General features: G+C 45.9%; 1 protein-coding gene across 1 annotated transcript in view; it reads left to right on the forward strand.

Moving 5' to 3' along the window:
- Positions 1-14,025, forward strand: part of Prkch (protein kinase C eta) — a 197,367-nt gene that overhangs the window by 127,301 nt on the left and 56,041 nt on the right. Inside the window, exon 10 of the mRNA XM_028789103.1 lies at positions 7,749-7,903. Coding sequence (XP_028644936.1) covers positions 7,749-7,903 — 155 coding nt within the window. The remainder of the gene's footprint in view (positions 1-7,748; positions 7,904-14,025) is intronic.

Raw genomic sequence — 14,025 nt, forward strand, 5'->3', positions numbered from 1 at the left:
AGACATGTTGCTTCAAGACAGAATATTTTTGAGCTTGCTCTGTGTTTTCAGTTTAGTGTATGGGGGCTAATTAGTGACTAGGAACTAAAAATCTATGCAGAAAGAAAATAGTGGGCCCATATCTTAGTTACCTGAAGTTAAAGGTGTCACTGTGTGATAGAAGAAGGCAGGAAATTATCTTGAAGGGGCTTGGAAAGTCTTCCCAGAGGAGGGGCTGTCTCCACCCTGACCTGAGGGGCTAAAAGGAAGCCTTTGGTTATGGGGGAGGCCACGGTTTAAGACACAAGACAGCAGTGCAGAACCACAAAACAAATCACTGGGACACCGAAAACCTAGAGGGACAGATGCAGCAGGAGATAGGAGAGGAAATACAGAGGTTGAAGAAGCAGTCTTACACCTTTGCTAAGGACTTTAGTCATAATTGTGGATGTTCAAGGAGTCACCAGAAGCTCTCCAGCTGGAAAGCACCCTAAGACATTCATTCTAGAAGGCCTTCGGATTACTTTCTGGAGAGGAAGGAGACAGATGAGTAGGTGAGGAGGCTGAGCCAGTGGCTTTTGACCTCCTGACACAGGGCAGTGATCTCAGGAGTGGATTGGTGTGCACTATAAAGGCCTTCACTGGTGGCAATTCAGAGACCAGGATAGGTGGGAGAGTGGATCTCCATGGCCTCTTGATCAGTAGAAGCTGAAATATAAAATTCTTCACTGCCTGTTTGTGGAGACAGAGAAGAGGAGGGCTACAATGGGGTGTCCACGGAAGGGCAGAGATGGGTGGCGAGCAGGTTGACAGAAGACCTAGGAGCACATTCACAAGAGGAGACTCAACGGCTAGGAAGTCAGGTCACCAGAGAACTTGGAGGCATTCTTGGATCTGCAGAAAGTGGTGGGTGTCTCTTTCTTCATTTTGCAGTGACTGCAGGGCCAGTCTCTCTGCTCCAGCAGCCACCTGGAGTTTTACTGCAGAACAAACAGAGTCCTCCCCCAAAACACTTCTAATGTGTTTCTACCGACTGTCCTTCATCACATGAGAGCTAGGCTCTTAATTCTCTCTCCCACTTACTGTGATGAACGACGTGATGAAGCCAACTTAAGGTAGGGGTTTGGTTTGGCTCACAGTTTGAAGGTACAGTCCATCATGACAGGGAAGCTATCACAGCCAGAACTGGAATCATCTGGTTAGGTCACATCCATAATCAGGAGACAGAGGTGGACACTAGGTCTCAGCTTGTTTCCTCCTTTTTTATACAGTCGGGGAACCCCAGCCCACAGGACGGTGCCACCCACATTTAGGGTGAGTCTCTCCACGCCAATTAACTTAATCTAGAAAGTTGTTCACAAATTTGTCTTCTAGGTAATCATACATGCTGTCAAGTTGTTTCCCTTGTCTGGTACATAGGCTCCTCAGGATTCATTGTAAGACAAGGCTGTATCAAGTTCTGGCCACCAGAACACACTTGCCTTGGGGTGGGGGTGGCGTTGTGAATCCCTCCAGGTTCAAAGTTCAAGTTCCTAGAGCTTTGTCTGCTATGGTGGAGACGTAAGAACCTTACCAAAGATGGGTCTGTCCAGACAAGGTGTACCTTGACCCCAGGCTTGACCCAAGGGTTGCTAGGTGACCGAATGAACATCTTATAGGATATGCAGGATGACAAAAAAAGAAACCCATTAGACTACATCTCACTGTTTCTGCTGTGAAGTCCTTACAGTCACTCTTAATGTGGTTAAATTCAAGTGGTTTCCAGTTTAGGCATGGTGCAATCAGATTTCCTCACAAGGGTGCTTTCCACCATGACCTCTTTGACGTCAGTAACTGCTTCCTGTTGATGTGAACTCTCTCTGTGTCAACCCAGCTGACAGCGTGGTCAGCAAAAAAATAATGAAACAGCAAGGCTTAGGAGAGACATTCAGCGTAGTGCTGTCTGTTCCCGGAGACTCTTCTCGCTCACAGCTCTTAATAGGACCCTGAGCTTTCAATATGGGGCTTTTTATTCATTGGGAAACACTTCCCTGCAGCTCTTAGAGTCTGATGAGTGTAGATAGGCCTTCCAGTTCAACAGTGCTTGAGTCCCTATCTAAATTATTCATAACCATAAATGTAATTGCTAGTCTTTGATATTTTTTCTCCATCTTCGCTGTGGCCAATGTGCCGTGACTGTTTCTTACTCAAAACATTTCATTCCCCAAACAGCATATCTGCAAATGAAACATATTTGTAAATCAAAATGATGATGTAGTCTAGTTTCGAACAAAGAAAAATCTTCCTTAATGGGGCTGTAAGGATGAGTAAATGCTACAGAGAGAAAGGGACTGGCACGCAAGGTCTTTACCAGCACATTGCAGTCTGCTGGGCGGCACGTTTGTTTTGCAAGAGTGATGTTTTAAAATCCATATGGCTGAGAATCAGAATCTTTTTTTTTTCAGTGTTAGAAAATTAGGAAGCTGAATGGAACTGAGTGCTTGATTGGTATCGTTTTGGTTATCAGCACGTTTTGTGACTCTTAAAAATACTCCTAGAATGAAAAGGCCTTACCTGGTCAAGGTCAATGCCATGTGGCATTAGGAAATGCTTCTGTACCTCAACAGCTAGGCTTGGGGGTAGGGGGACTTTCATCTCCTTGAACCTGCTAGACTGAGTTGGTCTTAAACTAGCTATGTAGCCAGGGCTCTCTGTCTGTATGTCTCTGTCTGTGCATATATGTGTGTGTGTCGATCTGTCTATGTCTGCCTGTCTGTCTGTCTGTCTCTTCCTGTGTATACATGCGTTAGTGTGTCTGTGTATGTGTGTGTGTGTGCCTGTCTATGTCTGTCTGTCTCTCCTTGCCCACCCCATGGGTGTGTGTGTGTCTGTGCATGTGTGTCTCTGTGTATGCCTGTCTATGTCTGTGTGTCTCTTCTTGCCCACCCCATGGGTGTATGTGTGTGTGTCTGTGTGTCTGTGTATGTATGTCTTTCTCTCTCCTTATCCCCCCACTGTGTGTGTGTGTGTGCCCGCGTGTGTTGTATATAATGGATAGCTGTTGGACAGGCTGCAGTTGTAGTCACAGGGCCACGTTGTCCGAAGCTGTAGTGGAGAGTTATGCAAAAGGAGTGACAATGGTGATAATTGCTATCGTGTTTTGAGCACTTTCTGAAGGCTAAATACTGGTCAAAACTCTTGGCTTAACAGAGTTAGTCCTTATGAACCTTGACTTTAGTCATTTCGACACCCCCATTTTGCAAGGTGTGTTGAGAAAAGGGAAAGAAAGAGAGGGAGGGAAAAAAGAGAAAGGAAGGGAGAGAAAATCTGAAGGAAGTCCAGCAGAAGCTGCCTGTGCCTATTGAGAACTTTGGGTTTACAGCTCAGGCATTATCACAGATACCAAGGACTTGGTACTGGGCACAGTGTCTCCATCATTTCCTAATAAGTTCCATTTGTTAGGATTCTGTTGAAAGGGCCTGGCACTCTGAGGCCCTTTGCTTCTGTTTATGATCCCATGATTGATGTCCTAGATTTTAAATCAGGAAGCTCCTTACGCCTTAAAAAAATTGTATGTATTTTACTTAAAAATTTCCTGGAAGTAACAAAAAACTTACATGAGGCTCTACAAGAAAAGAACTAAAGATAAAGATTCACAAATATAAGAGGCATCGTGGTACCTGAGGCTAGGAATTGACCGAACCTCCCAGAGGGATGTAAAAGTGAAAAGACACAAGGGACCCTGGCGAGGTCTTCTAATCCCGCTCCCTGGTCTCATGTCTGCTCCACTCTGAATGTCATGCTTCATTGTTAACCTTCCATCGACTCATCTGTCTGTCCATCCATCCATCCATCCATCCATCCACCATTCTGTTACACTAAGGAATTTCATGTATTTCTGCCACAGAGATAGCCTCAGCTTCCGGAGTCACTTCACTCAGTTCTCACTCACAGCTCAGACTGAATTAAAACTCTTTGTCTCAGTCTTAATGTTCTGGGAAAGACACTCTGGAAACATAGGCTGTTTCCAAACAGTCATGTGCTGGAGACACAGCAGTTGTCTGCATGGCCCTGAACAGATACCTCTGAAGGTGGCCTCCTTGCAATCATAGAATCATTTTGTCACTTGTCCCATCTTAGAAGAGCTCTGCTACATAGCCAGGCTTTGCCCCATCTAGCTGCCTTGTCAGTTTCAACTCCTAGGAGCAAGCTGTGATGAGAACGTTGAGGAGTGGTTCCCGCTCAGGGGATATGTTTACCTCCTGTTGCCAGAGAGTCAGGGCAGAAAGCTGGCACAGGCCTCAGTGGGTTAAAGGAACCAGGGCAGGTGACGACAGGAATTTTATTATTGCTGCGCACCAGCTCCTTGAACTCCGTGCCTGTAACTAATACAGGGTGTGGGGACAGAGGGATTTCTGAGTTGCTTTTATTCCCTCAGGTGTTCATCATCCCAGGCTGATGGCTTGCACTTGTGGTTAGTTGAATCAGAGACCAGAGAGAGGCACGCCAGATAGACAAAGGGTTTGGCTTTGAAGCTGAAGCTCAACCAGTCTCCTGGACATTGGGTTTCCTACCACACAGGTCAGGGCAAAGCTGCCTTAAAAGAGCCAAAGCCACAGGCAACGCCCAGCAGATACTTGGGCTCAGCTTCTAGGGAACTGGATGTTAAGAATCCTGAAACATCTGTGTATACAGATTTTAAGTACAGAGAGAATCCCCTGGCTGTGTCTGCCAAGGTAAGATTAGCAGAGCCCTCTCTGCCCTAAATGTGGCTCACAGCCACCTTAATCCATTACACAGTCCCTCCTTAATAAGGCAGGTTTCCCCCAAAGGGCTTCATCTTATTTCACAGTAGTGTGGACTGGGCAAGTAACCATTAGGAGGAGGGCTTTGAGGCACTCCTCCTAGCTGCCAAGATGGAGAATTCCCAGCTCCTTCTCCAGGACCATCCCTGCCATGCTTCACTCCATAATGATACTGAACTAAACCTCTGAAACTGTAAGTCAGCCCCAATTAAATGTTGCCCTTTATAAGAGTTGCCTTGGTCATGGTGTCTGTTCACAGCAATAAAACCCAAACTAAGACACCCTCTTTAGCAGACACTTTAGAATAGGGTCAATGAAAGTTCAAGTCTCTAGAAGTTTCTTTGCATTTAAAAAAATAAAACATGTTGCTGGTTGATAAACATGATTTTAGCTTGTCCCTTGTCATGTGACTTTCATAAGCTACATCTTGACTTCATTTCATCCTGGTTGACTCTCCTCAACCACGCTTTCGTTTCTTCCCGACTTAGGGGCTGATTGCAGCCGAGGGGCTGTGAATGGTACCCCATTTTCTAGGTTGGTGCCAGGCCCATAATAGAAGTGAGACTCTGGATGGAAAGAAGGAAGAGCATTGAACAAAACATCCTTAGTTTAAAATCCAAATATCCCCTCTCTCTCCAGATACAGCAAAAGAGAAAGTGACAGATTCTGTAGATCGAGATCTGCCTCTCCACTCTCCCCCATCCCCGACTCCCCCACACACCCCAGGGCTGTAGCCAGAGCCAAGATGGAGAAGAGAAGACCTGAAGGCAGCATATTCTACCTTCACACATGCAGTTAAGACCAGGGCTTGGCTTTTTAGAATTTGGGATATGAAAAAGATACTGTGTGTGGCAGAGACTTCCTTCTAACTGCCCTTGTCCTCTCATGACCACTGCTACCTTGAAAACTCTTGCCAAGGACACTGACAAGCAGCTTCAGAATGGCCACTTACCTATGGTCTGACTTCCAGTAAGGGATGTTCGCTTAAATGGGAATTTGAGTGGCTGACGGCTTCCATGAAGGTGAACATCCATGAAAAAGATGAACAGTCTGGTTCACGGAGTATGAGGCTGTGCTACTTATTCATGGATGCTGCAAGGTGGCTTTTCCATCCGGGTCTTCCTCACACCCTGGGGCTACCCCTCCAGATGAGTTCTACATGACTGTAACAATTTCCTGTGCATGGATTGCTTTGCTAGTTGTCCCTGGGATGCTAACCTGCCACCTAAGCCATTTGCTAATAAGCCACACCCACCAGACTCCTGCCCATGGAATATAGGCCAGCTATTGCTCATGTGAACCCATCCACCCAATTCTTCTCCTCCCTTTGCCAGTTGAACTCAGATGAGGGCCTTTAGCTTAGTCACACAGCTTGCTATGTTTGTATAGTTTGCCCTTGGGCTATGGGGCGACCTGAAGAGTTGAGTTGGTGATAGTCTTTTGTTTTTATTAACTTTGCCATTTTGTTTTCCCTATTAAATATGTTTATGCTCCTAGCTTTATAATACACACACACACACACACACACACACACACACACACACTATTTTCTAGCATATATTGTATATTATATACCAAACTCCAAGGAAAGGTGGGTTCATCCTTTGATAAAATGTCAGTTTGCCCACACAGTGACCACTCACATTCCCACCCCCAGAAAGAACAGCACTGACTCTGAAGGATATATATACAGGGTAGATTCCCTCCCCTTCCGTTGAGGTTTTACTTTCCTATTACTAGAGGAAGTAGGAGGTGTCACGGGTTGCACTGCCCTGATAGAGATCAGCCTGATAATGCAGCAGCGATGCACTGGAAAGTGAGCCAAAGCCAGACTCCCCGCCGTTGCTCAGCCCAGCCACCCTCCCATTCCCTCTAGCAAAATTGGTAACATTTCAAACTCTAAGTAAAGGCGGGTTCTTGCTTGCATGCAGCCTTTGATAAAACGCAAGTTTGCCCACACAGTGACCACACACATTCCCGCCCCCAGAAAGGGCAGTGCTGACAATGAGGGATGGCCCTCACCTGCAGGCCTTGACTCACAGAGGTCAGGTACCTCCCTAAGCCCCATGCAGGTGTCAGTGTCCCAGTTCCTCTACCGCTCTCTTTGTGGCTTTACCAGAATGTTTAGATTTGCTGTTTATATTTTAAGAACCCATGTTCCGTGCACTAGCCTTTTCTAGGATGGGAGCCAATCCTTCTCTGTGTGGGGGCCTCTTTGTTGGGTCCCCAGCACCCCATTCACTGCTCAGGGAAGGAAGTGAGGCAATCCATTGATGCTAGAGGTCTGTAAACACAAGCCTTTACCCAGTGAGTCTCAGGGCAGTGGCTTGTGGATGGACTTTTCTGCCTTTAACCAGTCTGACCATCCACAAGTTCTTGGTGCACTGCTCGCATGGTCCTGCTCGCATGGTCTGGAGGTTTCTGCAGAGGGAGCGTGTTAGGAGTCCGTTTTCCCTGCCCAGTGAGAGTCACTGCAGGCAGAGGCTGCTGGTGTGCTTTATATCCACTTCTAACTCATGGCCTTTTGATGGATCAGAGTACTTTCTACCAGACGCTGTCAACTGAGCTTCCATTTGTCTGAGTTCTCTACAGTGGTTTACCTGTTCTATGTTTTCTGCTCGTTTGTGAGGAATGGAGGGCCCTCGCCAGTGTCCTCTACTCTGGGATTCACCCGTGTGCTCCACTGAAGACATTTGCCTAGGACTTAACACCCATGCTCTCTCCCCTTAAAGTGTCGGGCTGGAATGAGAACCAAGGTCTCCTGATGCCTTCCCTATGGTTAGTGATGTAGAAAGTCAAAGTTGTCTGGAACTACCCAAAGGAGAGTTCCATGCCACTCTTCCCTAAGAGATCACAGACCTGACCCCACAGGGGCCAACCTCTGCTCCCAGACAGCAGTCTGCATGCTTCTTGGTATAGTCTCTTCGAGGGAGGTGAAGCCGATGGGCAATGGGAGGCTAATCCGTTCCCACACGTTTCATTCAGGACCGTCTGTTCTTCGTCATGGAGTTTGTGAACGGAGGCGACCTGATGTTCCACATCCAAAAGTCCCGTCGCTTTGATGAAGCCCGAGCTCGTTTCTACGCCGCAGAGATCATTTCCGCTCTCATGTTCCTCCATGAGAAAGGCATCATCTACAGGTGAGTTTCAGTCCTCCCCCTGCCTGGTCCCTCACTTAGTCCAGGCTTCCCTTCCTTATGATCATTGACTGAAGTCTTTAGCAGTGAAATTCACAGAAGGCCCAAGTATTTATTAGAGTTAACACAGAGACGAGCTCTTGTCTCCAAACTAAAATGTACAGTCTGTTTAGATTCCAGAGAGATTAATATTTATGGATTGGTTCAGCCAGCATTTGCTGTGGTAGCCAAGCCCTGGAAAGTGCTGGATTCATTACTGTTCTTCTCTTCCCATTCTAACATTTGAAGTGAGTCAGTTAATGTGCTGGACTCTGTTTTCAGAGCTGGCAGCTGAGCCAAGGTCTGTGTCTTGACTGTTGCTGGTAGTAGTTGTAATGGCAGTAAGGTCAGATGAGGCAAGTTTGCCAGGCCTCAGCTATGCCTAGGAATGGGGTTGACAGTGTTTCTCATGTGTAGCCTCACGACAGTAGTTGATTACAAGTCAAGACACAATCTTTTGATCTTAATAGGCTGTAATTTGAATAGACTCAAAATCCAATTGGTGTTCTCAGTGGGTATCTGGTGAAGCATTCATCAGAGAGATGGCAGACCATGTGTGAACGGAATGGCTAGCGAGGGTACGGGTGTGTTCATGTTGACAAGTGGCCAGAGTCCTGCCACTCTGTAAATTATATTATACCCTAGTTACCACATGTGATGGCTAGTTTTTATGATCAGCCTGTAATCAATGAAACATTGTGTAGTTTGGGTTAGCCTTGGGCATGTCTGTGGGGAGGTGTCTCAGTTCCATTCATTGTTGTGGGAAGTCCTGGCCTGAACATGTGCAGCATTATTCTCTGAATTGAGTCCCAGATGGAACAGGAGAGGAGAAAGTGAGCACAGATTAACCTGTGTGCATCCATTTCCCTTGCTCGTGACTGTGGGTGTGAGGGATTAGATCTTTCAAGTTCCTGCTACCTCATCTTCCCTGCTCTGGTGCTTTGAATGAGAACAGCCCCCAAAGGACTCATGTATTTGAATGCTTGGTTCCTGATTGGCTGATGGAACTGCTTAGGAAAAACTGGAGGTGTGGCATTGTTGGAGGATATGTGCCACTGGGGGTGGGCTTTGAAAACCCACACCTGGCCACACCTGGTCTCTGTCTCTGTCTCTCTGTCTCTGTCTCTCTCTGCCTCTGTCTCTTTGTCTGTCTGTCTCTGTCTCTGTCTCTGTCTCTGTTTCTCTCTCTCTCTCTCTCTCTCTCTCTCTCTCTGTGTGTGTGTGTGTGTGTGTGTGTGTGTGTGTGTGTGTGTGTATGTGTCTTTCTCTTTCTCTCCCTCCCTCCCTCTGTCTTTAGATCAGGATATAAGCTCTCAGATACTGCTCTAGCAACATGCCTACCGGGCTCCCTGCCATGGACTCACCCTCTGAAACTGTAAACAAGTCCCCAATTGAATGCTTTCTTATGAGTCTCTTCACAGCAACAGAACAGTAAGAGATGAACTGCAACCTAGCACTGTGTGCTAAAATAACTCTTACCCCCTAAGTTGGTGTTTGTTCATTTTATCACAGCAACAGAAATGAACCCAGCAATACACTTGTTCTTCCCTGGTAATAAAGCCAGTTGTTGCTACTGGCTTTATTTACCCTACACCGTAAGGCATAAGTCTATGTTTTATGGTATAATCCTAAGTACTAAACAAAGAATTATCTGTCTGAAATTTACTACCTATGAGTTGCCCATCTCTACCTGGCTTACCCAAAAGAGACACTTTCCCCACATTAACTTTTAAAAAATAATGACCTCCCTACTTGGAATGACTTCTGTTGTAAATCAGGCTAATTATTATCAGCCCCACAACTGACTTGTATACATGTTCCAAGATCAACACTTTACCCACATTTGCCCCTGAATTCTCCTTAACATAATGGTTATTACCATCGATTAGATAAATAATTCTTAGAGAGATGTACTAACCAGGCTGCTAACGGCTAGTGAACTAGGAATTCAAACCCTGTCTAACTGTTCTGCTGCCTTCTCTGTTCAGGAGAAACTTGAAAATTGGAGATACCACCAGAGGGCCAGTGTCTTATTCTCCTTATGGTGCCAGGGTAACTTTTAATAGTGAAACTGAAGGTATGGGTAGCAGGAGGTCAGAAGGAAGAGAAGTGAGGCTTAAAGGCTCACATGGCCTGACTCCTTAGGGCCGTTCCTTCCTCAGAACCCTGCATTGATGCAAGGGTGAGCTTGCTTTTCTGTGTTGAGCGCCATACCTCTGTCTGCTTTGTGAGTGATGTTCTATAGAGCATCGGCATTGCAGTCGATGGGGTTTCCAGTGAGACAGTATCGATCCGCATCTGGAAGCTTCCTATCAATTTCTTCTATCTGTGGCTCAATTCTACTTTTCAGTTCAATTCTGATTTTTATTTATTTCACTTATTCTTGGACTCAGAGCCCCATGTTCATAGTCTGATATGTCTGAAAGGAGAACTCATACTCAGGATAGATTAAAGTCCTGTTTTGGTTCTATAGATTTGTTTCATGGGCTACTTTAATTCCATCAGACTCCTCACTGGGACCAGAGTCTTAAGGCTGAGGCTCTGAAAGTCAAGTCCTTGCAGTTCATGCACAGTCAAGGGCACATCTGGGTCATAGCGAGTGTAAATTAGATGCATTCAGGGCTCTAATAAGAAACTTAGGAACTTGAGACAGCCCTGTTTATCATGTGTGTCCCAAGATGTATTATAAGAACTGAAATGCTCTCTCTAGAAGATTCCTCTGAGCTGTCTAAATAAAGTTGTTGGTTGGTTAGTTGGTTGATTATGGAGGCTTTTCCTCCTAGGCATGTGTGGCTTCTTGTTCAACAAGTCATAAAGATGATACCATTGGCAAGTCCTCACCAAGAAGAATCTCAGAGAGAAGGGAAAGCCCTCTAACACAGAACTATATTCCCAGCTCTTTCCTAAACGTACAGTTTAGGAATGTCAGCTCTATCCCTACGGAGAAGTTTCTGTTAAACTAGGCCCTGAATACAGCAGCGGACTCTCTGTGAAGATAAAAGATAACCTTCTCACACATTGCCTACCTCTTTTCTCAAGGGCAGGATGAGGGATATTGAGGCCTGGTTGGTTCAGATACTTATGTGATATGAACTTAACTGGGTGTGGCTTTGCTCAGCAAACCCATGGTGAGATCACTCTGAGGAACGTTGTTTCCTTGGCTAGAGATTCATGAGGAATTTGCTTGCAGACCAGTTCTGTGTTGGATCTACAGCAGCTGTTTCATGCCTGAGTCATTCTGCGCTGCAGTCCTCCCCTTCTGGAAAACTGGGTCATTGTCTCTGGGTCCCATCTCCTGGGCCTCCCTTTCTCCTCACCATCTCTTATGAGCAGATGTGCAAACTCCCCAGATATCTTTTATTTGAGCCTAGAGTTTTGTAGTCTTACCTCACCTGTTTTAGGATGCGTTTTTCCATTTTTTTGCGTTTTTTCTTTTGCGTACCATCAGAAGAATCTCATTGGAGAAAGGTGAGAGTCAGACTCGGTAGCGCTGTTCTCACTTTGTCTTCCAATGGCATCAGTCTTTCTACTGAGAAGCTTCATTTCTTGTCCACTTGCTGCACAGGAAGGATGACTACATATTGTTATCTGTTATTCAGAAAGGGCCCCAGCTACAGCGGGGCTCAGAACGTGAGTAACTTTCACGGGAAATTTTGGCTCCGAGCCCTCCCCAGAACTTTTTGGTCATATTCCTGCCGCCCTTCTTGCCATACTTTGCTCATTCAGAGACTACTCCTCCATGGTCACCAGTGAGTGATATTGTTCTGTATTCTTTTTCCAAAAACATATGGCGAACTCAAGGTTTCCAGCTAAGTGGACTTACCTGACGCACTGCCTGTATGCAGTCTCCCCTTTCCCATGGGAAAACACTTGGCCTCTTTACTTCCCGTGAGCAGCCCTTAGAGACTTCTTTGTATCCAGTAACCTTCGGCTCACTGCCAAGGACAAATATAACAATGATCAAACCCAATAATATTCCCTGGTGGAGAACACGGTACAGTGATGGAGACAGTGGTCATTCAAGTCTGGCCAATGCCGTGAGGAAGGGAGATGGAGTGCCATGGCTGAGAATTTCCTCAGGGTGAAGGGTCAGACTTGGGAGAGATGGATGATCTCCTTAAGGAAGTAACTTTTAGGCTCATGTCACTAGTGAGGAGAGAAGAAAAGAATCTTCAAGGCCGAAAGAACAGCAACTGCAGATGCCCAGTAGCAAGAAGAGTGGTGAGTTCTAAGGCTTTTAAGGGACATGTAGTTGGAACCAGTGAGGCATATTTTCTCACAGTTAACACTCCATTATCCCAGAGTACTCACAGTCATCTGATGACTTTAAATTTTTATTAGACATACCTCATAAATAATTTATCTGAGAGTTAGGTAAGCTGGTCATGTTGCCAATCCCTGGAGGAACCAACCAGTCACTGTGAGTTTCTTGCATTCATGATACCCAACAATAGGATTTTTCCATTTTAGAAACAGTAGACACCCCAAAGATTACCTAAGTCCAACTTTGTTTTTACAGGTGAGGAAACTTAGGTCTCAAACATGAAATGGGCAAATTGTTTCACACAGCAGAGGCTCTGCCAGGATGGTTCATCTGTAGTTTGTAGTCTCGTGTCCAGAAAACTGAAAATATGATTAATTTTAACTTCCTGCTCATTGACGAGTTGATCAGGCATTTTGAGGCATTCATTAGGGCTCCATTTTGTCAAGGAAAATCCAGTCAGGGCAAGAGCAGGTCAATAACAGTGTGCCAAGCACCGTGTGAGGCGGTTTAGATCTGCAATGAGCATAGTAGGGTCCTGTACTTGGAGGCATTGTCTGTAGGGCGAGATGGACAACCCACAGACCACTAATAGAAGATGGAGCCCAAAAACTGCAGCATGTCCAGTGTGCCAGTTCCATTTCAGATTGCAGTAATAAAATACCTCACAACAAGAATCGAGAGAGGAAGAATTTGTTTGAATTCCTGGTTAGTTTTTGACCGTTGTGGTGGAGGAGCTGTGGGGGAATACATGGCGGTTTTGCCTGGGTGGTGGTAGCTTGCCATGTGACTTGCTCATATTGTGGCTGATAAGGGAACAGAGAGCTGTAGCCATCAACACTCACCTCCAGTGAGCCACATTTGTAAGCTAGGCCACGTTCCCAAAGGTCCCCCTGCCCCTCAAGGTAATGCTACCTTCTAGAGACCAAGTGGTCCTCTGAATGCGTGAGTCTGTCAGGGAGGCAGCTTGCATTTGCCTTCACAGAATACCCAAAGTATCTTGAGAATGCCCATTCAATGTGAGACATTCGGGCAGACTTTATGGAGGAAGAGACATCTGAGCTGAGTATGGACCATTACAGCTGAACAAGGGTAAGGATAGCTTTGTGGCTTGGCCACAACCGAGCCAAGCAGAGAAGCATAAGATAGATGGTGACCAGATAGGTAGAGACAAAAGTATAGGGATTGTGGTAGTACCAAAGCCTAAAGGTTGAGATACAGGGGAAGACGGGTCCCCTGGAGACGGCAGGACTGAAACTTCAGAGGGCTTGAACTGTTGGCTTCTGCATCACTTAGGATTTGGCACCATTACCAGTCACAGAAAGTCTAAAAATGCCCATTAGCCACATAGAAACGTGATTGTCTTGAAAACCCTCAGGGTCAGCACTTCAGCTCTGCCAGGGAAGCTCCACAGAGTCCCGTGGGACCCAGAGGTCTGTGTTTCCAGTTCTGACACCTTCATGGCTATCTCTTAGTCTAAGATACTGGCTCAATTCATGGGACTGTTTCTGAATTCGAATCCAGGTAGTCAGAAGGGCTGAAGGGCACTGTTTCCAACTGGGTAAGTTCCCTTCTTGTAGGTATATATAATGTATATCATGGAGTTTTCTGGAACTTGGTCATATGGCTACCCCTAGCCTTAATAAAGACTGAGAAATACAGTGTAATCTTCCAAGGAATCATTTCCAGCTAAAGTCCAACCTCCTGTTGTTAAGAAAGAGTGTAGTTGGGCTGGAGAGATGGCTCAGTGGTTAAGAGCATTGACTGCTCTTCCAGAGGTCCTGAGTTCAATTCCCAGCAACCACATCGTGGCTCACAACCATCT

The sequence above is a fragment of the Grammomys surdaster genome, unplaced genomic scaffold, assembly GCF_004785775.1.
Source record: "Grammomys surdaster isolate TR1022 unplaced genomic scaffold, NIH_TR_1.0 127, whole genome shotgun sequence".
Taxonomy (NCBI): domain Eukaryota; kingdom Metazoa; phylum Chordata; class Mammalia; order Rodentia; family Muridae; genus Grammomys; species Grammomys surdaster.